The sequence below is a fragment of the Lepidochelys kempii genome, chromosome 10 (assembly GCF_965140285.1).
Source record: "Lepidochelys kempii isolate rLepKem1 chromosome 10, rLepKem1.hap1, whole genome shotgun sequence".
NCBI lineage: Eukaryota > Metazoa > Chordata > Testudines > Cheloniidae > Lepidochelys > Lepidochelys kempii.
Window position 1 is genome coordinate 48,145,869 of NC_136389.1, and position 27,990 is coordinate 48,173,858.

At 48.7% G+C, this 27,990-nt stretch overlaps 2 protein-coding genes across 7 annotated transcripts in view; one reads left to right on the forward strand and one right to left on the reverse strand.

The window, feature by feature from the left end:
- MAN2C1 (mannosidase alpha class 2C member 1) overlaps positions 1 to 780 on the reverse strand; it is a 30,474-nt gene extending 29,694 nt beyond the window's left edge. For all 5 annotated transcript variants that reach the window (XR_012153947.1, XM_073303451.2, XM_073303452.2 and 2 more), the window contains exon 1: positions 598 to 780. Coding sequence is in view for 4 of the 5 variants with exons in the window: in XM_073303451.2 (XP_073159552.1) it covers positions 598 to 698 (101 nt within the window). In the remaining variant the exon portion in view is untranslated. The remainder of the gene's footprint in view (positions 1 to 597) is intronic.
- LOC144930919 (uncharacterized) lies at positions 17 to 27,962 on the forward strand. 2 transcript variants are annotated; one of them, XM_078854640.1, is made up of 8 exons: positions 17 to 764; positions 20,352 to 20,405; positions 20,537 to 20,612; positions 20,862 to 20,957; positions 22,241 to 22,391; positions 22,598 to 22,653; positions 23,379 to 23,520; positions 23,879 to 27,962. In XM_078854640.1, exons 4-8 carry the CDS (start codon positions 20,886 to 20,888, stop codon positions 24,031 to 24,033), a joined length of 576 nt encoding a protein of 191 aa, XP_078710766.1. In that variant the 5' UTR covers positions 17 to 764; positions 20,352 to 20,405; positions 20,537 to 20,612; positions 20,862 to 20,885; the 3' UTR covers positions 24,034 to 27,962. The 2 variants fall into 2 exon arrangements, 1 of the variants encoding a protein (XP_078710766.1); XR_013636422.1 differs by lacking the exons at positions 22,598 to 22,653; positions 23,379 to 23,520 and adding an exon at positions 21,286 to 21,497.
- The last annotated feature ends 28 nt before the right edge of the window (positions 27,963 to 27,990 follow it).

A 27,990-nucleotide genomic window follows, 5' to 3' on the forward strand; every position in this document is an offset into this window, starting at 1 on the left:
ATATTTGAGAGCTAAACAACAGGAAGATTGTGGTGCTGGTAAGACAGATGGGCCTGTGAGAGGATCTGTTATGAGCTGCTCCACAGGGTGAAAAGGAGCACCTCCGTCCTACAGTGTGAGAAACCCAAAAGGATTATCAGAATCGGAGAGAAAGAAGCAGCAAAACTGAAACTGACCAGCCGAACTGCAGAGTGAAACGGCAAAGGGGAAGGAAAGAGCCGCAGAGCACCTTTGATTTTTCAAGGCTTTAATTTTAAACGCACAATGAAGGATCTTGTAAGTGTCCCTGTACCTCCCCTCCCCCGAGCCTGCGCCCCGCTCCAGAGCGGCGGCCCCGTGCTGTAGCAGGCGGGCCCCTCCCACCCGATCTCCCCCGCCCCGGGCACGGCTGGAGTCACCGCCACTCCCAGGCGGACCCACAGCCCGAGCAGCGGGTTTCCCCGGGGAGAAGCCACGTCGCTGTCCAAGCCCGGCCCCGGCCCCGGCCCCCGCGCTCCGCCGGGCCAGCAGGCACCAGGGGCTGGGAGTGCGGCGACGCAACTAGCGCCCCCCTCGGCCCGAGGGGGCGGCACTAGCGGGGCACGGTCCGGCTCCCACCTGCCCCGGAGGTTGCAGTCGGGGAAGCCGTGCTCGGAGAGGAACTTCTCGGCCCGCTCCAGCGTGGTGCGCCGGTGCTTCAGCACCCGGGGCCCGGCCATGGCGCAGCGCGGACACGGGCCGAGCCGCGGCTGGGGAGCCCGGTGTAACGCAGGCTACGGCTCCGCGTAAGTGTACTGCGCATGCTCTGTTCATCTGCGCATGCTCAGTAACATCTGCGGAACCCAGGGCCCTTCACCCTGCCCTTACTAGCCGTAAAAATCTGCGGCCTGCTACTTGCAGGGCTTAAAAGGGGGCGAATCGGGGCAGGGGGGTGGCCAGGGTCCGCGCAGGGGGCGGAAATTGACTGGGCGGGGGCAGGGTCAAGCAGCTGGAGGCAGGATAAGGAGAGGGGCTAAAGGGCAAAATCAGGGTGGAGCCGGAGTTAAGCTGGGAGCGAGGTGCTGACAGAGGGCAAAACCCGGCCCAGGCAGGGCACAGGGGGTAACAGGTACCCCAGTGGGGCTGAGACACCAGCGTTTGCCAAAATGGGGGGGGGGGGGCAAAGGGGCTTTTTTGTATTTCCCCTCTCACAGACAGCACCTCTCAGCATCGGCTTCCCGGGGCCGGGTTCTTAAAGTCACAGGCATCCAATGCCTCCTCAATGCAGCTGCTCTTTGTCTTATCTAAGCGGCTGAGGCTATGTCTACACTGCACACTTCAAAGCGCTGCCGCGGGTGCCAGTGCTCCTGGTAATCCGCCTCGACCAGGGGATTAGCTCCGAGCACTGGGAGCCGCGCCTGTCCACACTAGCGCTTTTCAAACTTGCGCTCGGGGGCCGGGGGTGATTTTTCACACCCCTGAGCCAGCAAGTTAGAGCGCTTTAACTTGCCAGTGTAGATAATCCCCGAGACTTAATTCAGTGAAACATTTTACATCTATCCCCTCAGAAACAAAGAATCCCTTATCACTGTATCTGAATGCATAGAGTCTCCAAGCAGTTTCCCAAGTTGTCTTATCTGCTGCTGGGATTCCCTGAATTCCCTGAATTTTTAATTCTAATTTTTTCTTCTCATTTTTAGAGCAGATGTTTATTCTGTTGGATCATCTGACTTCCACTGACTGAATTTCTGACCTATTGTCAAAACTCTGTTTTGAGTCAATCCACCAATGGTGTAAATATTGGTGGTCAGACAAATAGTCCGCCTAATCTAATATCCTGTCTCGTGACAGTGGCCAATGCCAGGTGCTTCTAAGGGAATGATCAGATCAGGCAATGGCTCATTGAACCATCCCATTGTCCACTCCCAGCATCTGGCAGCCAAAGGATGGTTTAGGGACATGCAGAGCATGGGCCTGCATCCCTGATTATTGTGACAAAGTGGGAACATTCTTAATGTTTCCTCTGAATACTGTAGGGGTGCCTCAGTTTCCTCTTGTGGGGGCAATTGCTGTAGACCTAACCCCCTCCCCTTTCTACAGCTCCATCTATGCATTATATGCAACATATGCAAGGGCTGTAATGCAAGAGGCGTACAGGCCTGTCTCCTGTAAGACTTGGCTTGAGCTAAAGCATTGACGTATGCTAGGCTATGGCACTTGACACAAATAATGGACTAGGCCAATTTCTAACTAAATAAGAACCAAAGGGCCTCTGAAAAGGCCCTAGCTGCCCCTTGTATGCACCCTCCACCCTGCAAAAAGTCCCTAGTCAAAATGCTGCCATAACAAACCGCAGATCTTGAAAATGACAAGGTGCATCAGCACTGTGCTAATTATGAAGCTGTTTTTTTATTTTCCTTATAAGGCTTTATTAATAATGCTTGAGTGGTGGAAAATTACTAATCGGTTCGACTTGAACATGGAGCTATATAAGACTGGTGTTATAGGGGCAGGGCAGAGAGAAATCAGGCTGGCACCTGCGTGTGACCATCTCTGACTCTCTCCCTGCATGCTTGTACTCAATAAAAGGCCTCAGATTGTTTGAACCAAACAAAAAGTATGACTCATTTTCCACAACATCCTATGCATTTCTTAAGTCTCTAGGTGGTGGGATAAGGGGGTGTAATTGTTGCAAAGCAAAGGGCCAACATACATAAATGGCCGACACTCTGTCTCTTGGCAACTGATAGCCTGGGCCCTTCCCCCCTGCAAGGTGATAGCTAAAGGTGTTGGAGAACAAAGGAATCAGGTGACCTCCTGGCCCGGGAAAGGGACAAAGCCCAGAGGAGGAGGGGCTGGAGAGTGAGTCAGTTTGGGGCTGGCTGGGGACGTGGAGCGAAGTGCAGATGTGGTTGTGTGGCTCACTGCCCCCCAAAATGGACCCGGCTGAGGGGTTCTGTTCTCTGTACCTACAAGCTCTATTTTAGACAGTGTTCCTGTCATCTAATAAACCTCTGTTTTACTGGCTGGCTGAGAGTCACGTCTGACTGTGAACTTGGGGTGCAGGACCCTCTGGCTTCCCCAGGACCCCACCTGGGCAGACTTGCTGTGGGAAGCGCACGGAGGGGCAGAGGATGTTGAATGCTCCAAGGTCAGACCCAGGAAGGAGGAAGCCGTGTGAGCTTCTTGCCCTGAAGATAGTCTGCTCACAGAGAGGAGACTGGCTTCGTAGGGAGCAGTTCCAGAGCATCGCCCGGGGACTCCATGACAATTATCTTGGCTAATAGCCAATCTACTTATCCTGAGGGACTGATCTAATTCTTTGTTCAATCCATTCATAGTTTTTCCTTTCAAAGTATAATGAACACTCATCTACAATCCCAAGATATCTTTACAACCACAAGAATTCTAAATTTATGAGTTATACACCCTCCAGTCAAGAATTTTTAATAAAGAAATTATGTCTTCTTGTTGTGCCTCTTTGTTCCTGAGCCTGTAGGGTTCAGTAAGGCCAGTTCCAATGCCTTGAGCCGAAACACCTGAATGAATCTTAGTCTACCCTCATACAGTTCCTGTTAGCTTTGCCAAACATTTCGTATACCTAAGACCATATCTACACTTTAAGTGTGGGTTAACTCAAGTTATGTCAGCATAGATTCACTATGGTTACTATGTCACTTGTGTGCATGCCTCCTGGACTCCTTGCCTCAGCAGTCAGGGTACTCACCAGAAGCACTTGTATAGATTCAGAGTGAGGTGCACCATGACTAGATATCCCACTGTCCACCCACTGTATTTTGGGAAGCTTTGGTTTTGCAATATATGCTGGGTACCAAACAGGTCAGACAGGGGTGGTTGTGGCCATGGGATCAAACTTATTATAATGCATTGTTAACTATCCACTAATTTTATATGTATCCCATACATAAATGTATACATAATGTTTATACCTTTTTTTCTAAACCCACTAACCTGTCTGGCCCTCCTCATTGTCTGCCATCTCACACAGAATCATGGAGCTTGCATGGCTCTGCACTATTGTCATAAGCGTTTTCACCCAAAGCTGCATGCTCCTTTAGTATTTGCAGATCAGCAAACATAGAATCATAGAATATCAGGGTTGGAAGGGACCTCAGGAGGTCATCTAGTCCAACCCCCTGCTCAAAGCAGGACCAATCCCCAACTAAATCATCCCAGCCAGGGCTTTGACAAGTCTGACCTTAAAAACCTCTAAGGAAGGAGATTCTACCACCTCCCTAGGTAACGCATTCCAGTGTTTCACCACCCTCCTAGTGAAAAAGTTTTTCCTAATATCCAACCTAAACCTCCCCCACTGCAACTTGAGACCATTACTCCTTGTCCTGTCCTCTTCTACCACTGAGAATAGTCTAGAACCATCCTCTCTGGAACCACCTCTCAGGTAGTTGAAAGCAGCTATCCAATCCCCCCTCATTCTTCTCTTCTGCAGACTAAACAATCCCAGTTCCCTCAGCCTCTCCTCATAAGTCATGTGTTCCAGACCCCTAATCATTTTTGTTGCCCTTCGCTGGACTCTTTCCAATTTATCCACATCCTTCTTGTAGTGTGGGGCCCAAAACTGGACACAGTACTCCAGATGAGGTCTCACCAATGTCGACTAGAGGGGGACGTCCCTCGATCTGCTCGCTATGCCCCTACTTATACATCCCAAAATGCCATTGGCCTTCTTGGCAACAAGGGCACACTGCTGACTCATATCCAGCTTCTCGTCCATTGTCACCCCTAGGTTCTTTTCCGCAGAACTGCTGCCTAGCCATTCGGTCCCTAGTCTGTAGCTGTACATTGGGTTCTTCCGTCCTAAGTGCAGGACTCTGCACTTATCCTTATTGAACCTCATCAGATTTCTTTTGGCCCAATCCTCCAATTTATCTAGGTCCCTCTGTATCCTATCCCTGCCCTCCAGCGTATCTACCACTCCTCCCAGTTTAGTATCATTCGCAAATTTGCTGAGAGTGCAATCCACACCATCATCCAGATCATTTATGAAGATATTGAACAAAACCGGCCCCAGGACCGACCCCTGGGGCACTCCACTTGACACCGGCTGCCAACTAGACATGGAGCCATTGATCAGTACCCGTTGAGCCCGACAATCTAGCCAACTTTCTACCCACCTTATAGTGCGTTCATCCAGCCCGTACTTCTTTAACTTGCTGACAAGAATACTGTGGGAGACCGTGTCAAAAGCTTTGCTAAAGTCAAGAAACAATACATCCACTGCTTTCCCTTCATCCACAGAACCAGTAATCTCATCATAGAAGGCGATTAGATTAGTCAGGCATGACCTTCCCTTGGTGAATCCATGCTGACTGTTCCTGATCACTTTCCTCTCATGTAAGTGCTTCAGGATTGATTCTTTGAGGACCTGCTCCATGATTTTTCCGGGGACTGAAGTGAGGCTGACTGGCCTGTAGTTCCCAGGATCCTCCTTCTTCCCTTTTTTAAAAATTGGCACTACATTAGCCTTTTTCCAGTCATCCGGGACTTCCCCCATTCGCCACGAGTTTTCAAAGATAATGGCCAATGGCTCTGCAATCACAGCCGCCAGTTCCTTTAGCACTCTCGGATGTGACTCGTCCGGCCCCATGGACTTGTGCACGTCCAGCTTTTCTAAATAGTCCCTAACCACCTCTTTCTCCACAGAGGGCTCACCATCTATTCCCCATGTTGTGATGCCCAGCGCAGCAGCCTGGGAGCTGACCTTGTTAGTGAAGACAGAGGCAAAAAAAGCATTGAGTACATTAGCTTTTTCCACATCCTCTGTCACTAGGTTGCCTCCCTCATTCATTAAGGGGCCCACACTTTCCTTGGCTTTCTTCTTGTTGCCAACATACCTGAAGAAACCCTTCTTGTTACTCTTAACATCTCTCGCTAGCTGCAGCTCCAGGTGCGATTTGGCCCTCCTGATTTCATTCCTACATGCCCGAGCAATATTTTTATACTCTTCCCTGGTCATATGTCCAACCTTCCACTTCTTGTAAGCTTCTTTTTTATGTTTAAGATCCTCTAGGATTTCACCGTTAAGCCAAGCTGGTCGCCTGCCATATTTATTATTCTTTCGACACATCGGGATGGTTTGTCCCTGTAACCTCAAAAGGGATTCCTTGAAATACAGCCAGCTCTCCTGGACTCCTTTCCCCTTCATGTTAGTCCCCCAGGGGATCCTACCCATCCGTTCCCTGAGGGAGTCGAAGTCTGCTTTCCTGAAGTCCAGGGTCCGTATCCTGCTGCTTACCTTTCTTCCCTGTGTCAGGATCCGGAACTCAACCAACTCCCAGATTCCCATCCACTTTTGCTTCCCCTACTAATTCTTCCCAGTTTGTGAGCAGCAGGTCAAGAAAAGCTCCCCCCAGTTGGCTCCTCTAGCACTTGCACCAGGAAATTGTCTCCTACGCTTTCCAAAAACTTCCTGGATTGTCTATGCACCGCTGTATTGCTCTCCCAGCAGATATCAGGAAAATTAAAGTCACCTATGAGAACCAGGGCGTGCAATCTAGTAGCTTCCGCGAGCTGCCGGAAGAAAGCCTCATCCACCTCATCCCCTCATACATGTGGGGTGTGACATTATACTCTACATTCTTTATGAAAATATGCTTATGATATGGATATGACATAGCTAATATATACTTTATACAAGATGGCTGATATGGGGTATCATTGCAAAACTTAAGACCTATTGACTGCGTTTATCCAACCTGTATGCATGTAATGTTTGTATCTGAGGCTAGAAATATTGACCATGTCTCTGTATTTCAAATGTGCTCTGTTGGATGAGGCCAGACAATGTTAGTGGCTTATTGAATGAAAGCATAAACACATAAAGATTACCCCAGGAACTGTGTGCAATAGAAACCTCTGAACGATAGTGCTATACAATGGGGACTTCTTGACCAAGTTCAGATACCTCTACACAGTGGGTGCTGTTTGACCCAGGTCACAGCAAAGAGCCTTCCAGAAAGTGGGGGGAAGAAAGAAAAGGTGGACAATGACAGCCTACAAGAATAACTGGAAACAACCTGAGGTACAAAGACTGAACAGTGAGAAGTGATTGTCCCAGCAATCTGGATGATGGGAAGACAAACCCTTCAGCTCAGCATACTGAGAATGAGAAGAACTTACTGAAGAATAGTCCAGATGTGTCTAATATATCGGGTGTCCCCAGTATGCAGAGAGGCCTTTTCTTTTCTTTTCTTTTATTAGGCCTTCACTGCTAATAAAACTAATGAAAACAACACAAGACAAGTGACGTTTTAACAGTGAAGACAAAGGCTGAAGAAAACGTCTCAAAAATTAAATGAGAGAGCAATGAGGTGACGTGAGTACCACGGTTCTGAGTGGTTTCAGAGTAACAGCTGTGTTAGTCTGTATTCACAAAAAGAAAAGGAGTACTTGTGGCACCTTAGAGACTAACCAATTTATTTGAGCATAAGCTTTCGTGAGCTACAGCTCACTTCATCAGATGCATATCGTGGAAACTGCAGCAGACTTTATATATACACAGAGAATACGAACCAATACCTCCTCCCACCCCACTGTCCTGCTGGTAATAGCTTATCTAAAGTGATCATCAGATGGGCCATTTCCAGCACAAATCCAGGTTTTCTCACCCTCCACCCCCCCACACAAATTCACTCTCCTGCTGGTGTCATTTTGGTGGTGATACCTCTTTACTCCTTAAGTGTGTGTAACGGTGACAGAAGTGGAAGTCTGTATAAAGCACAATGGTAGATTGTCTCCAAAAATGAGTGAAGTTTCTTTCCGTCCAAAGTTCCATAAAGAGGCCAAGAGACATTTGGAACCAGTTACACCTGTTTCCTAGAGAGCTGCTTGCCTCAGAACTTTGGCACATGCATCTTGAAAAAAAACAGTGTGAGCACCCATCGCTCGGGGGCTGTTCGTTATAGAGACAGTCAAGGTTCCGGTTATTTAGGGCCTATGTTTTTTATAGTTCATGATTTTTTCCTTTTCCCGATGTTACTTCCCTTAAATAAACCTTTGTTTGTTTGCAAAAATCATTTCTCTCTCACTCTTTTGTCCACTACACCACACAAGAGAGGTGGGAGGCACAGCAACTTCTATCCACCACCAGGTGATAGATCCAGAGGGGTGAAAATATCTGCTGCTGAAATCAGAATTGTAGTGGGACTATTTACTCTTGAGTTAACAGGGGAGGGACAGATAAAATGTTATACAGATAAAACTACACAGGATCGTTTCAGGGGACAAGGCAAGATGCCACGTTTATTATAACACAATTTGATCTATAACCAATAGCTTATACCTAATATTCACACACACACACACACACACACACACTTCAAATGTTCTGCAGCTGCTGGATAGTTACCAGTCCTGAACGTAGCTTGAGTACGTGGCCTGATTTCGCAGCTTGGGTTCGTAGCGGCTAACTGGCCAGGAAAGCCGGGTACGAGGAAGGGCTGGGTCTCTGTGGGGCGCGCACAGATGCCCCTCGATGTTGGCAGAAGAATGTTACCCACAGTCTTCCATCTCACCCATCCTTTTTTATAGGCTTTTAGTTTGAATTCAGAGTCTATAGGTCGAAACAGCAGACTGGACTTCTACATAGAGTGCTTCCGCCGACGTGCACGGGCTGAAATTGTGGAAAAGCAGCATCACTTGCCCCATAACCTCGGCCATGCGGAACGCAATGCCATCCACAGCCTCAGAAACAACTCTGACATCATAATCAAAAAGGCTGACAAAGGAGGTGCTGTTGTCATCATGAATAGGTCGGAATATGAACAAGAAGCTGCTCGGCAGCTCTCCAACACAAGTTTCTACAAGCCATTACCCTATGATCCCACTGAGAGTTACCAAAAGCAACTACAGCATTTGCTCAAGAAACTTCCTGAAAAAGCACAAGATCAAATCCGCACAGACACACCTCTGGAACCCCGACCTGGGATATTCTATCTACTACCCAAGATCCATAAACCTGGAAATCCTGGGCGCCCCATCATCTCAGGCATTGGCACCCTGACAGCAGGATTGTCTGGCTATGTAGACTCCCTCCTCAGGCCCTACGCTACCAGCACTCCCAGCTACCTTCGAGACACCACTGACTTCCTGAGGAAACTTCAATCCATCGGTGATCTTCCTGATAACACCATCCTGGCCACTATGGATGTAGAAGCCCTCTACACCAACATTCCACACAAAGATGGACTACAAGCCGTCAAGAACACTATCCCCGATAATGTCACAGCTAACCTGGTGGCTGAACTTTGTGACTTTGTCCTTACCCATAACTATTTCACATTTGGGGACAATGTATACCTTCAGATCAGCGGCACTGCTATGGGTACCCGCATGGCCCCACAGTATGCCAACATTTTTATGGCTGATTTAGAACAACGCTTCCTCAGCTCTCGTCCCCTAAAGCCCCTACTCTACTTGCGCTATATTGATGACATCTTCATCATCTGGACCCATGGAAAAGAAGCCCTTGAGGAATTCCACCATGATTTCAACAATTTCCATCCCACCACCAACCTCAGCCTGGTCCAGTCCACACAAGAGATCCACTTCCTGGACACTACAGTGCTAATAAACAATGGTCACATAAACACCACCCTATACCGGAAACCTACTGACCGCTATTCCTACCTGCATGCCTCCAGCTTTCACCCTGACCACACCACACGATCCATCGTCTACAGCCAAGCTCTGCGATACAACCGCATTTGCTCCAACCCCTCAGACAGAGACAAACACCTACAAGATCTCTGTCAAGCTTTCTTACAACTACAATACCCACCTGCAGAAGTAAAGAAACAGATTGATAGAGCCAGAAGAGTTCCCAGAAGTTACCTACTACAGGACAGGCCTAACAAAGAAAATAACAGAACGCCACTAGCCGTCACCTTCAGCCCCCAACTAAAACCCCTCCAATGCATTATTAAGGATCTACAACCTATCCTAAAGGATGACCCAACACTCTCACAAATCTTGGGAGACAGGCCAGTCCTTGCCTACAGACAGCCCTGCAACCTGAAGCAAATACTCACCAACAACCACATATCACACAACAGAACCACTAACCCAGGAACTTATCCTTGCAACAAAGCCCGTTGCCAATTGTGCCCACATATCTATTCAGGGGACACCATCACAGGGCCTAATAACATCAGCCACACTATCAGAGGCTCGTTCACCTGCACATCCACCAATGTGATATATGCCATCATGTGCCAGCAATGCCCCTCTGCCATGTACATTGGTCAAACTGGACAGTCTCTACGTAAAAGAATAAATGGACACAAATCAGATGTCAAGAATTATAACATTCATAAACCAGTCGGAGAACACTTCAATCTCTCTGGTCACGCAATCACAGACATGAAGGTCGCTATCTTAAAACAAAAAAACTTCAAATCCAGACTCCAGCGAGAAACTGCTGAATTGGAATTCATTTGCAAATTGGATACTATTAATTTAGGCTTAAATAGAGACTGGGAGTGGCTAAGTCATTATGCAAGGTAGCCTGTTTCCTCTTGTTTTTTCCTACCTCCACCTCCCCCCAGATGTTCTGGTTTAACTTGGATTTAAACTTGGAGAGTGGTCAGTTTGGATGAGCTATTACCAGCAGGAGAGTGAGTTTGTGTGTGTATGGGGGTGGGGGGGATGTGAGAAAACCTGGATTTGTGCAGGAAATAGCCAGACTTGATTATCATGCACATTGTGTAAAGAGTTGTCACTTTGGATGGGCTATCACCAGCAGGAGAGTGAATTTGTGTAGGGGGGTGGAGGGTGAGAAAACCTGGATTTGTGCTGGAAATGGCCCACCTGATGATCACTTTAGATAAGCTATTACCAGCAGGACAGTGGGGTGGGAGGAGGTATTGTTTCATATTCTCTGTGTATATATAAAGTCTGCTGCAGTTTCCACGGTATGCATCCGATGAAGTGAGCTGTAGCTCACGAAAGCTCATGCTCAAATAAATTGGTTAGTCTCTAAGGTGCCACAAGTACTCCTTTTCTTTATAGGTCTTGCTGTGTCACGCTGCCTCAGGGTTCGGTGTGATTGATCACCCGTCAGTTGCACCTGTCTTTGATCTTGCTTCAGTTGTACCTTTGTTCTTTTCTTTTGGGGTGGACTCTTCTTACTTTGTCAGGCTGTTGTCTGCATCTTCAGCCGTTGGTGTTTGCACTTAACTTTATCAGGACAGGCTGCAGCTGGAGGTTGATATCTGTGCATACCTCATTCACACACCTGAACTAAGTTCATGAGGTTACAACAGGGTTTTGCAAAATGGAGTAAGCATTTTAAAATGGGGTTTTAGTTACAATATAGAATCTTATTAAAACAAGTGTAACGAACAATTTATAATGTTGGTAGGCAAACAGGAGTTACAATGTTAGAACAGTGAAATTTGGTTTGTTCATTTGATACAAAATAAAGTCATATTAATAAATAATAAATAATTAAAGAAAAGAAACAATTTCATCAATTCAGCTCTACATTGACCCGCAAATGACTCTTCAATCCAGAGGCATTGAATGGATCACACTTTATGTAATTGTCTCAAGGCTGTATAATTCTTTTGAAACAACCTGAGCTGGTGGTTTCAGCATCCAACAGAACATACCACACTTTACAATTAACATTAAACTTATCAGAACACAGAAAAGAATAATTGGGTGTAACAATTTTTAAAGTTGAAGACCAAGAGGGGGCCCATCTTTTAAGAATATCATACCAATGGTGTGTTATAATTTGTTCTGCTTGTGCAGATACTCTTTATATTTCAGATCCCTGATGTAAAATAGCCAGACTGCATGTCTGAACCTGGGCCTGTGTGATTTCAGTCAGTTGGATAATTTGGTTATTTTTCTTCATTAATTTGTACAGACTTGTCCAACTGACCCACAAAGGAAAGTTAAAGTTTATAATATGACTGGTATCCAGTGTGTTAGTTCTTTTATCCTCATGAGTTGGGAAATAATAGGTTAAGGTGAGCATTTTTAACATAGTTATATTACACATACATTGCTCTCCTGGTGGTTCTTGCCACAAAAGCTTCTCTAATCCAATGGCACTGTAGCGAGGTCGAGACTCACCAACGCAGCGCCTCCTGCTGGTAGTCTAGGGAATTAGCTCTCCAGTGTACAGAGCACCTCCGACTGGCCAGTGTCTCGCCTGCTGTTGGCACCCGTGTCCCTGCTGGACTCCGGTGCCCTTTACCTTGGGGTGCTGCCCCCGCAGTAACCTCTTATTCTGGGTTTCCCCTCCCAGGGGAATCCCCAACCCTCTAAACCCACCTTGCTTCAGTGGCTACTGCCAGTCATCATCTAGCCCCCGCTCACTGAGGCAGACTGCAGTGTAATGGCCACTCATCATTGGCAAGGGGTTAGGACCTGCTGCCTTTTCCTATCCCCGGGCTGCCCCTCTGCAGCCCCAGTACCTTTTCAAAGGCCTTCATCAAGACCTGCAGCCTGGGGGTAACAGGCTGGAGCTCCCCAGCTCCCCGTGCCCTTCCCCAGCACTGCTCCACTTCAGGTACCTTAGTCCCCTTCCCACTCACTCCAGGGCTAGAGTGAGACTTCTCCAGCTTCTGGCCCACAGCCCTCTTATCAGGGCCAGCTGGGCCCTAATTGAGCTGGCCACAGTTGTGTACCATCCAGAAACATATGTAAGGAAAAAGTTATTTTCATGTTTTGTCAGCAGAGGAGTTAAGACTGTCATATCTTTAGCTCGTACCCAATCCATCTCACTTTCTCTTAGCATAACAGCTAATGTTGTTCAGAACACCACAAGGCTAACAGGAACTGCTAATGGTAAGAACTTACTAAGGCCAGCTGACGTAGCTGATTCCTACAGATAACAGCCTTACATACCAGTGGCGTGAGAAAGTGCTGTCTGTAGGAATTAGCTTCATCGCATTGTAGTGTCATAGGCAGCACATCCCTATAGTTTGCAGCAGCGACAGGTCCAACTTTGCTAAAAAAGGCATTTCAAGCAGTCTCACATGTAAAACCAACCTGATCACTCTCTTTAACAGTGTAAAAAGCCTACAAGCAGTAGATGTGGTATATCTTGCCTTTAGTAAGGCTGTTGATACTGTCTCCCATGACCTTCTCATAAACAAACTATGGACATGAACCCTAGATGGACATAACGATAAATAAGATGGGCATAACGAGTAGGGTTCTTCAGGGATAAGTTCTGGATATGTTTCTATTCAAAATCTTAATGATTGAGATAATGGCATAGAGAGTACATAGAGTACACTTATAAATTTAAGCTCTAGAAAACATGACCTAGATCAGTGGTCTCCAAAGTAGCGTGCGCATGCCCCAGGGGGTGCGCCAGTGGATCCCAGGGGGTGCGCGGCAGGAGGAGCACAGCCAGAAGGCACGGGCGGCAGCTCTGCACACATGCAGCAGGTCTTCCCTTCCGGCGACATGCCTGCGGCAGGCCTTCCCCTCTCCTTTCTTCCGCGGCACCGTGGGGGTGCACAATCCAAAAACTTTGGAGACCGCTGCCCTAGATAATGGCATAGAGAGTACACTTACAAAGTTTGTGAAAATTTAAGGTCTAGAAAACATGACCAATGAGGGAAGATTGAAATATGATAACAGTTTTCAAGCATGTACAAATAAAGTAGCATCTTTTTACAAAAGCTGTTTCTTACAATCTATACGTATCGCTAACTGCTACAGATAGCACATTTCTACATGTAGCAATTTCACATACACAACAGTGTGAGAAACTGCTCTCTGTAGGCATTTGCTACATCAGGTAGCTGTTTAATACAATAGCAGTTTCTTACAATCTACACATATCGATAAGTGCTACTGGTAGCATATTCCTATACAGAGCAAAAAGAACAGGAGGACTTGTGGCACCTTAGAGACTAACCAATTTATCTGAGCGTGAGCTTTCGTGAGCTACAGCTCACTTCATCGGTTGCATGCCGTGGAAACTGCAGAAGACATTATATATACACAGAGACCATGAACCAATACCTCCTCCCACCCCACTCTCCTGCTGGTAATAGCTTATCTAAAGTGATCATCCAGTTGGGCCATTTCCAGCACAAATCCAGGTTTTCTCACCCTCCACCCCCACACCCACAAACTCACTCTCCTGCTGGTAATAGCCCATCCAAAGTGACCACTCTCTTCACAATGTGCATGATAATCAAGGTGGGCCATTTCCTGCACAAATCCAGGTTCTCTCACTCCCTCACCCCCCTCCAAAAACCACACACACAAACTCACTCTCCTGCTGGTAATAGCTTATCCAAAGTGACCACTCTCCCTACAATGTGCATGATAATCAAGGTGGGCCATTTCCAGCACAAATCCAGGCTCTCTCACCCCCACCCCCCCGGGAACACACACACACACACAAACTCACTCTCCTGCTGGCAATAGCTCATCCAAACTGACCACTCTCCAGGTTTAAATCTAAGTTTAACCAGAACGTCTGGGCGGGGGGGGGGGGGGGTGTAGGAAATAACAAGGGGAAATAGGCTACCTTGCATAATGACTTAGCCACTCCCAGTCTCTATTTAAGCCTAAATTAATAGTATCCAATTTGCAAATGAATTCCAATTCAGCAGTTTCTCGCTGGAGTCTGGATTTGAAGTTTTTTTGTTGTAAGATAGCGACCTTCATGTCTGTGATTGCGTGACCAGAGAGATTGGAGGTTTTTGGAGGGGGGTGAGGGAGTCTTATTTCCCAAAATTATTGTGAGTCATCAATACTAAGACTGTTTATGGATGAGCAAAATAATTTTAAGATCCTATTAATAACTAGACAGTTTATATAGATGAGCAAAGTAAGCAATTTTAACTAAATCCTCTGAAATCGAAGAAAGTAGTTAAATTACTTAGTTAGAAGAATGGTTTCAGAGTAGCAGCCGTGTTAGTCTGTATCCGCAAAAAGGAGTACTTGTGGCACCTTAGAGACTAACCAATTTATTTGAGCATGAGCTTTCGTGAGCTACAGCTCACTTCATCGGATGCATGTAGCTGTAGCTCACGGAAGCTTATGCTCAAATAAATTGGTTAGTCTCTAAGGTGCCACAAGTCCTCCTTTTCTTTTTTTAGTTAGAAGAAGCCATTTAAGGAGCTGTCTTGAGACTGGCCAATTAACAAAATATTTAGAATCTTAAATTCAGTTAAAACCCACTATTTCTCCTTTTCCCAATGTTTAGCCCTTGTCTCTCCCCCAAATGCATGGTCTAACCATTTAGTGGTTAACAGGAGAAACTGTTAACATCTTAAATTACAACACCATGTCCATATCTCTTGTTTTCACACACACACACATATATACTCTTCCTTTGCCTTTCAGTCCTTTCCCCCTCTAACAAGCAGATATGGATCTTTACGGCCACCTCTGCCGACTGGTGGTCTGATTTAGAGGTGAGTAGGAATTCTCCCCAGAAATGGAGCCTGCTCTCCCCCCATTGCTGCCCTCTCCAGACCACCTGCAGGAGGCTACTGGGAATGTGCTTGGAATCTCCATGTGCTTGGGGAGACAGGGTCTCCTGATGTAGGAGGTTTGTTTTCTCTAAGGTTCCTTGGAGCATTTTAGCTTTATTTAAACCCACAGACGTTTCTAGCCCTTCTGGACTAACAGGGAATTCCCTGATGGGACCGCAATGCAGCACTGCCATCCCGGCCTTGTCTACACTCTCCTCGTCTCCTGAGGGAGATCTGTTATTAACTAGAGAAGTGGAGACAAGCAGAGCTGGTGAAGTCCTGGCCTCTTGGGCTAAAATCTCTAATGGAATCCTGCTGGTTTAGGAAGAATTTGGAGCAGATTCTCCCCAAATTTCCCCCTGTTGTCCCTGTCCATGTTATCTCAGCTCCCTACCTGTGGGGTGAGGTGTTTGTCAAATGCCTTGGAGATGGGTATGCAATATAAATGCTCTGGGCTGTGACTGGTGGCAGTCCCTCCCCAGAGAAGCCATGCAGTATGATTAGTTCCCCACACAGCTGTATTGTCTACCTCACCCCCCCTGGGGTTTCTATCAGTGACCAGGAAAGGAGGAATACCACAGTATTCTTGTCAGCAAGTTAAAGAAGTATGGACTGGATGAATGCACTATAAGGTGGGTAGAAAGTTGGCTAGATTGTCAGGCTCAACGGGTAGTGATCAACGGCTCCATGTCTAGTTGGCAGCCGGTGTCAAGTGGAGTGCCCCAGGGGTCGGTCCTGGGGCCGGTTTTGTTCAATATCTTCATAAATGATCTGGAGGATGGTGTGGATTGCACTCTCAGCAAATTTGCGGATGATACTAAACTGGGAGGAGTGGTAGATATGCTGGAGGGCAGGGATAGGATACAGAGGGACCTAGACAAACTGGAGGATTGGGCCAAAAGAAATCTGATGAGGTTCAATAAGGATAAGTGCAGGGTTCTGCACTTAGGACGGAAGAACCCAATGCACAGCTACAGACTAGGGACCGAATGGCTAGGCAGCAGTTCTGCGGAAAAGGACCTAGGGGTGACAGTGGACGAGAAGCTGGATATGAGTCAGCAGTGTGCCCTTGTTGCCAAGAAGGCCAATGGCATTTTGGGATGTATAAGTAGGGGCATAGCGAGCAGATCGAGGGACGTGATCGTCCCCCTCTATTCGACATTGGTGAGGCCTCATCTGGAGTACTGTGTCCAGTTTTGGGCCCCACACTACAAGAAGGATGTGGATAAATTGGAGAGAGTCCAGCGAAGGGCAACAAAAATGATTAGGGGTCTGGAACACATGACTTATGAGGAGAGGCTGAGGGAACTGGGATTGTTTAGTCTGCAGAAGAGAAGAATGAGGGGGGATTTGATAGCTGCTTTCAACTACCTGAGAGGTGGTTCCAGAGAGGATGGTTCTAGACTATTCTCAGTGGTAGAAGAGGACAGGGCAAGGAGTAATGGTCTCAAGTTGCAGTGGGGGAGGTTTAGGTTGGATATTAGGAAAAACTTTTTCACTAGGAGGGTGGTGAAACACTGGAATGCGTTACCTAGGGAGGTGGTAGAATCTCCTTCCTTAGAAGTTTTTAAGGTCAGGCTTGACAAAGCCCTGGCTGGGATGATTTAATTGGGGATTGGTCCTGCTTTTGAGCAGGGGGTTGGACTAGATGACCTCCTGAGGTCCCTTCCAACCCTGATATTCTATGATTCTATGAAATGACCCCCCACCCCCTTTGCACGTATCCACAGCCACAGACCAGGGGAAGGAGAATACAGCAGCCACTGGGTGTTGCAGCCCTTCCCTATCTGGGCCTGCTACTTCAGGTTAAATAGGAAACAGGGGTATATATAACTCAGATTCACCCCTTTCCCTGCGTAACCTTCTGTAACCTTGATGTTGAAATGTTTCCAATTCACAGTAAGTTGTTACAGGTAAGGCTGCAACAAAACCCAGGTTCAAGCATCTAGGTCAGTTACAGAAAATGTATTTAGGCAACACTATGAATGATAAAAACCAAACTTCATTCAAAAAGAAAATGATTAGTTCAGCAAACAGGTGCACAATTACACTTACACTGTCAACACCGAGTGTGCATATAGCTGTTGTATTGTGGATCAGTGGGGGATCAGCCCACTGACAACAGAGTGAAGTACAGCCTGTGAACCCTGGGACATAACGGTACCCTTGGGGTGTTAATTGGAGCATTCACGGAATTAACAAAACAACTCCCAGTAGGAGCCATTCTCATACTATTGAACGTGCAACTGCTCCTTACACTAATTATATTTCCATCGCCTCCTTATTGACTCTACATTACACGTGGTTTACATTAACATCTGCACCAATATCCTTCCCATACTAGCAGTATAGATAGCATTTTAATAAAACAGTCACAATTCTCAAAAACACTCATTAAAAACCCTGCTTAAGCCAGCTATAACCAAAACCTAACAGTAGCAGAACCCCAAGCCATGTCCTTGCTAACTCTTACTTTCCCATAACAGGATCTCCAACTTATCGCTAGCTTTCCTCACACTAACAACTTCAGTTTTCCAAACTCTTCTATACTTAAGCTAACTTAGGCCAAAAACCTAATTTCTATTTATTTCGTAACCTAAACCATCCCATTGGTAGGCCAAATTCACAGCCATGAAAAGTCATGGACCCTGAAATCTAGCTATTGGAGGGGCGGTGAAGGGTAGGCTCCTACCATGCCCCTGGCTCCAGCTGCTAGTCTCCTCTGGGCTGGGGAGGGACAGAACTCACACTTCCCCTGCACAACTGCCCTCGCGGGGGAGATCAGACCCCCCCCCTCCGGGTACATACCCCCACTGCTCGGAAGGCAGCGTAGAAGTGAGGGTGGCAATCCCACAACCCCCCTACAACACTTTTGCAACTCCTCCACAACTCCTTTTTGGGATAGAACCCCCACTACGACATTGTGAAATTTCAGATGTAAACGTCTGAAAACCTGAAATTGATTTTCAAATGCTGTGGCCATGAAATTTACCAGAATGTACCGTAAATTTGGTAGGGTGCTACCTATAGGCTATACCTGCCCTTTGCCAACTCCCTTCAGTGGGTCGGCCCCCTCCTTCCCATTAATGAGGTTATGCTTGTGCCTGGCACTCGACTTTTCCAGAGGCCTTGTGGTCTGCACTGCCTGAATGAGAAGGGTTCTTGGCATCCCCATCTCCCTGCAGTTCTCCCTCCCCAGGCACTGCACGTGCTAGATTTCTAAATCCTCCAAGCTGTGTTTGCTGCAAGCTAGTCCCCATCCCCTGCACTGCTGAGACCCCACTGCACACTGTGGGGGAGTCCGGAGGGCTGTGATTGTTGGCACCGACCTGTGACATTGAGAAGGAAAGTTGGGGTGGCTTTGCCTCTGTTTAGAGAATCGCTCCTTTCTGGGTCACACACATGTTCTCTGTAACTGAGGAAGTTCTTTGGTGACCCAGGTGTGACTGTATTTGTTACTCAGTGAAATCAGGTTAATTGAAGTTCCACAAGAGGACTGGAACCTGCTGCTTTGGGTACAGAAAACTCCCCTCCCCTCAGCACTATCATTCAGATCACTCCCCTGGCGGTTCAAGAGAGACCTTTAATGGAGAAATTTAATCCTTCTCTTCTGTTGACAGACACAGCAGAGCAAGAGACTGCAGTGTCAGCCAGGGATGGCAACCCACCTGACACAGAGTCTCCCGGGCCAGGTAGGCAGAAAGCAGCATGATACACAGCCAGAATTCCTTTCCGAGGCCAAAGTTGCTGGTCATCTACAATGTCTTTTACAGAATCAAGTGAGCTGTAGCTCACGAAAGCTCATGCTCAAATAAATTGGTTAGTCTCTAAGGTGCCACAAGTCCTCCTTTTCTTTTTGCAAAGACAGACTAATACGGCTGTTACTCTGAAAAGAATCAATATAATGTTTAGTTCTAGCTTGTGCAAACAGTATAAGCCCCGTGTGATCCTTCTGGGTGAAGAGTGGTATATTAACGCAGAGTGCTATATTAGAGCATCACAGCTGTTATTATGAGAGCAAAGGTTTCATCAGCCTCAAAATTCAGAAGGATGCCCACAACGCCTTATGAAGTTGTGTGCACGGTTGCAGCAATGATCCAAGCAGTTGCGGTGACTGCTTGTGCAAACGATCATTGTGATGTGTAACTGGCTGACTGTGAGTCAAGCCATCACGGCTGGGGCTGGAACTGTGGGGGCTACTGAGTCACACACACTCCATTCCTGGAAGCAGGCACCAATGCATTTTTCATGACTGAGCTGCCCGTGGTTTTCATATGTACATTACAAAAGGCTTTGTGAGTCACGATCAGATGCTGCCTCAGGCACTGCTGGTTTGGGGGCTGTGCAGTGAGGTGGGACAGAATAGATCACTTCTTGGCCAGAGTTTCTCCAGCCAGAATAACACTTCATAAACTCAGTTACCTCATGGAACCAATGCTTTAGGTGACAGAGCCGCCTTGCTGAATCCCAAGGAAGGAGGAGAGGTACCACAAAGGTTTTATCCCCAAGGAAGGGGGAATCCCACATTTCAGTGCTGCAGCTCCGTGCATCCACCTCTGTCCGAGCCTCGCAATGTCTCTGGCTCCTTGGGGTTCTCCAGCTCACGAATTACGTCCTTCTGGCTGAGGGGAACCCAGCGGAATCCCCTTCAAACCCCTTAGTCAAGCAGAGAGCCTCCCCTAGGAAATGGAGGCTCCCCCCACCCGGAGCAATTCCAGCCATCTTGGGAGCCGCAGACCAGCACAGAGAATTAAGCTTGGGTTTCATTCCACATGGCAATGCAGAGCACTGGGCACCAAAGTGCTAGCTTGGCCTCCCAAGAGTGAGGTGTGAATGTTCTGAAGTCCGTGCGATAGAAGAGAAACTCCTGTGATCTGTTTACATTGGTTCTTGTCTTAGGAGTCAATATGGGGCTTTTGGACCGTCTCTGCCAAAGACTGACTCAGACTATTGGTGAGTAGGAATTCTGCCCAGAAGCGTCCCACACGCTACAGATTTCCCTCAGTTTCCCTCCGATTCCTATTGCCCCTACATAGAATGAGTCACATGATACCTCACCCCACCACTGCCCTTCTGAATTACAGGATGGACACCTTTCCGAACGGGACAGGATAAATCTGGACTCCAGCCAGCCAGGCCCCACTGATTCTTCTGCCCCAGGTAGGAGTCAACAGTCTTTGGCTGTGACAAATCACCACATGGATCTGGTCTTCACCAGGCAGAGGGGTGGAGCCTAGACCTGACTCCACACAGGCCCTGGGCTGGTTATGGCACAGTCACAGCCAGGGTTGCGCCTTTTCCCTTCAAGCCCCATTTTCACCCCCTGCCATGCCCACTATAGTTACCGTGCCATGGAAGTCTCCACTGAATCTAAATTTCCCCGGTGTCTCCCTTATTTCTCACCATCAGGAGAAAGCAGACAGAAGGTGCACCATGGAGCTCGAGGTCCGCCAGCTCTGCTCCAGCACCCTGCAGTCCCCGGGTGACTCCCCCAGAATGGCCAATGTAAGTGACCCTGCCCCTCTCCTTTGGACGCAGGCCTCTCTGGATCTGAGCTTTTCGATGAGACAGGCCCCAACCAGACTTATTTATCTGAGCCTCCCCACTCCAGAACATCATGGGGTTGGGTAAAATGGTCCCTGGATCTGAGCCAGCCCTGGTTCTTTGTAACAGGGAACGCTCACTGGCTCAGTGCCCCTGCATGCTAGGGTTTAGTGTCACAGGGGCTCTTCCGCTCTAGCATCCCCTGTGGTCAGTCATGCTGGTTCTGCAGCTTCCATAGCTCAGTCCCTCTTCGTTGGTTGCTCTGTTAACTTTTTCCTGGCTGTTACAGGGTGGGGTCTATACAGTCCATTGCATTCTTGTTTTGCAAAAGCCAACCCTAGCCCAGGATTTCCTGCTCCTCACCCACAATACCCTGGTGCCTAAGAGAGAGTCCACTGAGCTGGGAGACACTACATCCAAATCTCATCTCTGCTGACTACTGCTTTATGTTTCCACACACTGCACAGACCTGATGACTGACCCAGGCCTCAAGCCTAAGCAGTTAAGTATTAGCCAGCCCCCTTCCCACACTGAACAAATTAACAGCCACGTTGCACAAGGTCACTTCAGGCAGAGCAGAGACTAGAAGCCACATTTCTAATAAGGCAGACCCAAGTATTGTGCACTCAGCTACACTGTCTTTCAGACTGAGCATGCCAAATATACGTGCTTTAGTTACTACAGGTGGGGATAGACCCCCAGGGGTTCCTGATCTCCACTATTCTATATTGTCTAGCAAAGAGTTGTGTAACCCTCTGGCATAGTGCGTGTTAAGTCCTCCTCTTGTCCACACAGCAGACAACAATTGTGTCTGTGGTTCAAGTGGCGCAGGCCTGTGTGGGGAATGTGAAGGTCAGAGCTCAAACCTTTCACTTGATAGTATCGGTTTTCCTAGTGTCCTCTTTATTTATCAAGCTGGTGTATTGCTTTCACGCCGTGAGAACGCAGCCTTTCCAAGTGGGCCTGGAGTTAGGAACTACAGTGCTGCCAATGATGATGTTACACTCAACAAAAGGCCAGGGGGTGGAGTGGGGGTGTCAGTCATCTGTCACTCGATTTGGTGCTGGAGGCAGACACCGACAGGTGTGAAGGGGGAGGGGGTGGGGATTGCTCCATGGTTCAGGCTGGGTAAAGAGGTCTGGCTGGCGGTGGCGAGGCCAGGTGTCCTGTCTAGTGTAGGAAACAGAACGCTGGTGCAGGAAGAGGATATTTCCATACTGAGCTGGCTTTTCTCTGCTCTGCAGGTTTTATGGCCTTGGCTGCTGCTTCACCTTAAACCAGCAGCCCATGGGCCAGCCCTGCCTCTCCTCCTGCAGACCTTAGTCGGAGTAGTGAGGATGATTCCGGAGGGAGGCAGGCTGCCCTTGGCCAGCAGGTGTGGCAAGGGGAACAGAGGTGAGTCCCAGTCTTTTGTCCACCCGCTCTTAGTCCTTCTGTAGCGAGAGGCGTCTGCCCCAGGTGGGGGCGGGGATCAGCTCCTGGCTCTGGTTCCGGCTCACGGCAAGGACACAGCCAGCTGCCAAGAGCGCAGGTAGAGCTCAGAGACAAATGCAAAAGATCCCTTCAGAACCTGGTGGGATGTGCCCCCTTTCTGTTCACAGGGTGTTGGTCAAGCCCCAGGGCCACTCTACCCCAGGACCTGCTGGCTCAGCTGCTGGTGAGTAACCCGCAGTTGGGAGGTTTCCTTATCCTCAGTGAGAAGGGGCTGCTTCTGGAGCTGGCCTGCAACGCGTGGCTCTTCTCCCTGCAGCCCCCAGAGGAGCTGGCTCGTCACATTCCTCACGTTCATTGCATATCGACCCAGCACCTCTCAGCATTTAACAAACCCAGCGAGCTCTCTGAGCCAGCCACCTTCCTGGCTCCCCTGATCCTGGGGTTGGATCAGGTTCCCCAACACAAGTTAGTGCAGCCCTCGGATGACTCCAATGTAAGCCAGATGGAATGAGCCCTTAGGGACTGTTGTGCAGGCCCCCTCCTGCCCCCTGGCCTCCAGCATCCTCTCTTACCAAGGGGCAGCTGGGGATTCCCTTTATGGACCAGCTGCCTCTTTCGGGCTGCTTCAAGCTCCCCTTGTGCTGCTCTAGCCTAGGCCAAGGATCTGACCCAGCAGCTGCCTCACGGCCTCTGGATAATCCTGTCTCCTTTCATCTGAGCTAGAGCCAGCCCAGGAGTGAGAGGATGGGAAGGAGCCAATAGCTGGTCCATAGAGTGTCCCTGATCAACTGAAATATCCATCTCAATCCTGTCCTGGTTGTCAGCTCCACCTCCCTGCTGTCTCCTTCCCTCCAACACTGAGCTCTCCCCCTGCACCTGTAGGGAGCGCCCTTCTCTAACTGCCTTGCAAGGGAGGAGTACAGCCACCTCTGTATTTTTGTCTGCCAGGTGCTTGGTGCATCTTCATATATGACGGTACAGGTCAGAAGGGCATCCATGTTCCCCCTCTTCCAGCTGATAAGCATGTTCCAGGCTGGGTCAAGCCAATTCTGGGATAACTACAGGAATGACATGCTCCTCTACATGGAAGGTGAGGAGGGGGTGTCTCCCCTTGCAGGAGCAAAGCACTGTGGTGCTGGGCTCAGAGAGGGAGAGGCCAGGACCTCCCTCTGAATCCAGAATAATATGATGCTGTGACCTTGGAATCAGAGAGGATCACATCAGAATCATATCCCTTGGGTCATCTAGCCCAGCCCGCCATGCCTAGACAGGAAGGATCCTTTCCAGGACTCAGAGTAGCAGCCGTGTTAGTCTGTATTTGCAAAAAGAAATTCACTGTATTTTCCACTGAATGCATCCGATGAAGTGAGCTGTAGCTCACGAAAGCTTATGCTCAAATAAATTGGTTAGCCTCTAAGGTGCCACAAGTCCTCCTTTTCTTTTTCCAGGACTGTATCTAACCTTCATCCGACACCTCACACCCTGGGGAAGGATCTTGGCAAGCAGAACTCCTGGGTATTTCACATCAAGGGGTCTGGGTCTGAGGGGCATTGTTCTCCATCAGCGATTTGCACAGAGCCATGGATCTCCTTGGGGCCCATGAGTCGGCAGCTCCTCCCTGCCTCCCGCCAAACCAGAGCCATGTTGCAGGCTGCTCCCCAGTAGACGGGTCTAAACAGAAAGGAAACTGATCTTCCCATCTCTTCCAGATCACGAGACTGGATTCTACCAGAGGGAGTGGGAGCAGCAGCTGCTGCAGTTAAGGGTCAGAGAAATGGAGGGCTGGAAAGGAGCTCAAGAGGTCAGCTCGTCCAGCCCCCACACACTGAGGCAGGATTAAGAGGCCCCCCCAGCAGCACTGCATTGTGGGACAGAGGAAGCGGCTGAGCCCAGCAGATACAATTGGAGAAGCACCAAGGGCAACTCACAAGGATTCACAAGCATTAGGAGAGACATGGGGGTGACAGTTCATGCTCCCTCTTCCCCTCCCCTCCCAAGTGTCGTGGGTTCCTGGCTGGAGTTATTGAGAGGACCCATTTCTTGGCCTGTCTCAGTTCTAACTGGCTCTTCTTTCCCTGGCAGTTCCTGGAAGACCTTCTCTTCTTAATCTCGGACCACACCTGGCTGGGCTGGTTCATCACTAGTATCAGGCGCCAGCTGGTCTACAGTGATAAGCTGCCCAGTGACAAAGTCATTGTCCTGGAAGGAATTAGGGCTCAGTGCCTAGTTCAGAACAGTGGTCGCTCCTCAGGGGCAGCTTGGGGCCAGTGAAGCAGACAGCTATACCCCGTGGGCTCTGTGCATGCCAGCAGCCAGCATGATGGTGTCTCTTTCGCAGAGCTGTCTCTACAAGTGCTGGTTCACCGGGCTGATGTTGTCTCCAGCAGAGACCATCAAGCCCCAGCTATGGCTTATGGTGGAGATGGTCAATTTCCGAGAAGAAGAGGAAAGAGAGGTGAGGCCCTTGCTCCTCCACTGACAAGAGATCACTCGTTCCTTGTCAATCCCCTGATGCTACGTGTGTATGTTCTGCCTTGGACACGGTCCAGGGGATTGAAAAGACCTTCCTTATACACATGCCCTTGGCAATGACCTTGAGAGCCCATCCTGGCCCCTTGGCTTGTTGCTCAGCATTCCCAACCTCCGTCTTTCTGTCTCTCAGGGATTGGCCTGAGGGCTTGGGCTGTGTGCCAGGCAACACCTAGGTGAGATTTTCAACATCCTGGAGCACTGGGAAGAGTTCGTCAGCAGAGTGCAGCTCCACCCTTCTGCCGGTAGCTCTCTGCAGGTACGGTCCCACCTAGCATCTCTGCTCTTTCATCCATCCCTCCACAAACCTTTGCAGATAAAGGGACCTGCCAGGGAGGACACTGCTTCCCAGAAGCCTGTTTGGTGAGGAGCTGAATTTCCAAGCAGTGGCTCAGGCTCCGTGGAGAGAGCCCTTTCCTTACTCCTCCATGGAGCTGAAATCGCAGCACAAGGGGGTGGATTCTGGGGGAAAGGTGGGTCCTGTTGTATAAGCTCTCCAGGGTATCTCCTGGGCAGCTCAGACATGCTCCACACAGCCCCATAAACAAGGCTCAGAGAGGGCCCAAAAGACACTGCCATGCCATCAGCTCCAGCTGACACATTTCTCAGCAAAACAGACCCTTGGTCTTCCCCTGAACTATTTCACAGACCTCCTGGCAGACTCACCAGGGCCGGCATGTCTGACATTTCCCCGCAACCCTCCAAACCTTCCTAGTAACTCTCTGGGCCAGATTCTCAGCTGGTGCAATCCACTGTAGTCCCAATGACATCTCTGGAGCTAGGCTGAATTAAAGCAACTGCTAGTGTGTCCCCTTTGGCTGCCGGGTCACCTCAATCACCCAACCCTGGGAAGCTGGGAAGGGCCTTGGAGTCCAGGCAATTCAGCTCAGCAGAGTAGCCTTTGGTTGCTATCCCGGCTGGGTGAAAAATCCTCCCCTGGCCCCATTCGTGAGTTAGGAGCAGCTGGAAGCCATCCCTTCTCCTCACTCTCTCCTTTGCAATTCTCAGGAGCCAGCTTCCATTGAGCAGCTGAGAAGCCTCCTGCTCCTCACCTATAGGCATGTGGTCCACTCAGGCCCCATGGATCTCATCCCAGAGAGCATAGGCTGCAAAATCCTGTCTGCCATCCAGAAGCCCTTTTGCCTGAGCCCACACATAAATCAAAGCCCTTCCCTGACCGCCCACGCAGCACCTACCCAGGGTGTGCACAGCAGCACAGAGCCATGTCTTTGCATAAACTCAGCTCAAAAGGCTGGCCCTTTGCCCTAGGAGGGACAGGAGACATGGGAGCAGCACCACTCTCTGTGCCCACCCCCCAAATCTTGATTAGCTTCTACTCTGATTCCAGGCCCATGGAAGCTAATGGAAAGACTCCTATCTGGGCCTTGTTAGAATGTAACTGTGCATCACTCGATGCTATTGTCCCAGAGATGACTGTACCCTGTTTGGTACCTCTAGGCTTGTGCTGCACTCAGGGATCAGAAGATAAAGCTTTAGGGCTTGTTTCCCCACACACTGTAGTCGATGGTGTAGCCGGGCACAAAAGGGGCACTGAGTGATTCAGGCCCCTAGCCCAGCAGACAGGCTCTGGTGCCTAAGGGGGATTTTTGAGATAACTCAAGGTTGTTTTCTTGCCATCGGAGATTTGAGGCCGGCATTCAGTCTTACGCTGGTTACAATGCCCATATGCGAGTCCTAGCGAAAAGGAGAGAGGATGCTAGTTTGGTTTAACTGAATGTTCTCGCTGGAGAACAGACCCATCAAAGGGAGAGCCCAGAAGACTCCAGAGGGCAGCAGATTCCTGTCCCAGATCAGACAATTACCATCTGATTGTCAGGGGAGCTGAGCAGCCCCAAGGCCCATTGACAGCTCTGGGAACTGCAAGCGCTCAGCACCTCTGGAAATCAGGCCATTCTGATACCAGTCAGCTCTGTGTTCTTGGGGAACCAGGGTGCAGTATCCAGCCTGTCTGACTCATGAAAGACACTCCCCCACCCCCACCTCAGCCTCTGTTTAAACCAAAACCCATCAGAGAAAAAAAACTTGCAGAGAGCAGTGAAGGGCGTTGGGATTCACACCTAGACCCCTCCTGACAAGGGTGACAAGATTAAGACATCTCCATTAGCGTACAACATGAAGAACAGAGACAACTCCCCTAGCCTCATCTGCATGAAAGATGGGACAGGGAGACATCTCAATTTGCATACAGAATGGAGAACGGAGAACCGCACTGAACTCTGGGACCAGAAAAGCAGGGACGCACTGCATCATGGGAATCTCTGCTCCAGATGTTAATGAACCTACGCCTGCACACACCCAGCTCAGCAATTATCAGACCAATTCTAGTAATAAATCCTTGATTGATATCCAAAATACTGAAGCAGCCTAGTTGCCTTGTGAGCTCCCTGGAAGAAAACACCACCCACAGCCAAGAGTGATCAGCTTTTATTGTCTAGCCTAAAGAAAACCCTTAAGTCATCAGTTTACCCATAAACAAATCTCTTGTTCTCCCTTGAACCATTGTATTTTCTCTACAAAAACCCCTACCTATGCCCAAGTAAGGTTATGATGCTTAGATCCAAACTATGCATCAGTTCCACTGGGACTCCATCTTCTCCTGACTGATTGTGCTGAGGGCTCTGCCTGTCTCCTGACCTCAGGACCCTGAGCTACCACCATCACTCAGGAACCCCGACCAGTTCAAGCCTCCTGAAGTGGGTGAGGTCCCCCTCTTTCTCTCTCTCTGTTTTCCTTTCTACCTCAGGTATTAACCTTTAATAATGTATGTTATGTTGGTTTAGGCTCTCCTTGTGTAGTTATCACTATGATTCAATAAATAACGTTTATGGTTCAGCTGGTTGCTTCTCTCTCTCTCTGAATTTTACTCTTTTTTGTTCTTAGCTTCCCCCATTTACTCTGCAGCAAGGCTTCTTTTACCTAAGCTACAGATCCCTGTAGTGCCCAAAAATACGGCGGGGTTTGCTCATCAAGTGGGTTACTGCCAGTACAAGTGTGACGTGAAAGGGGGATG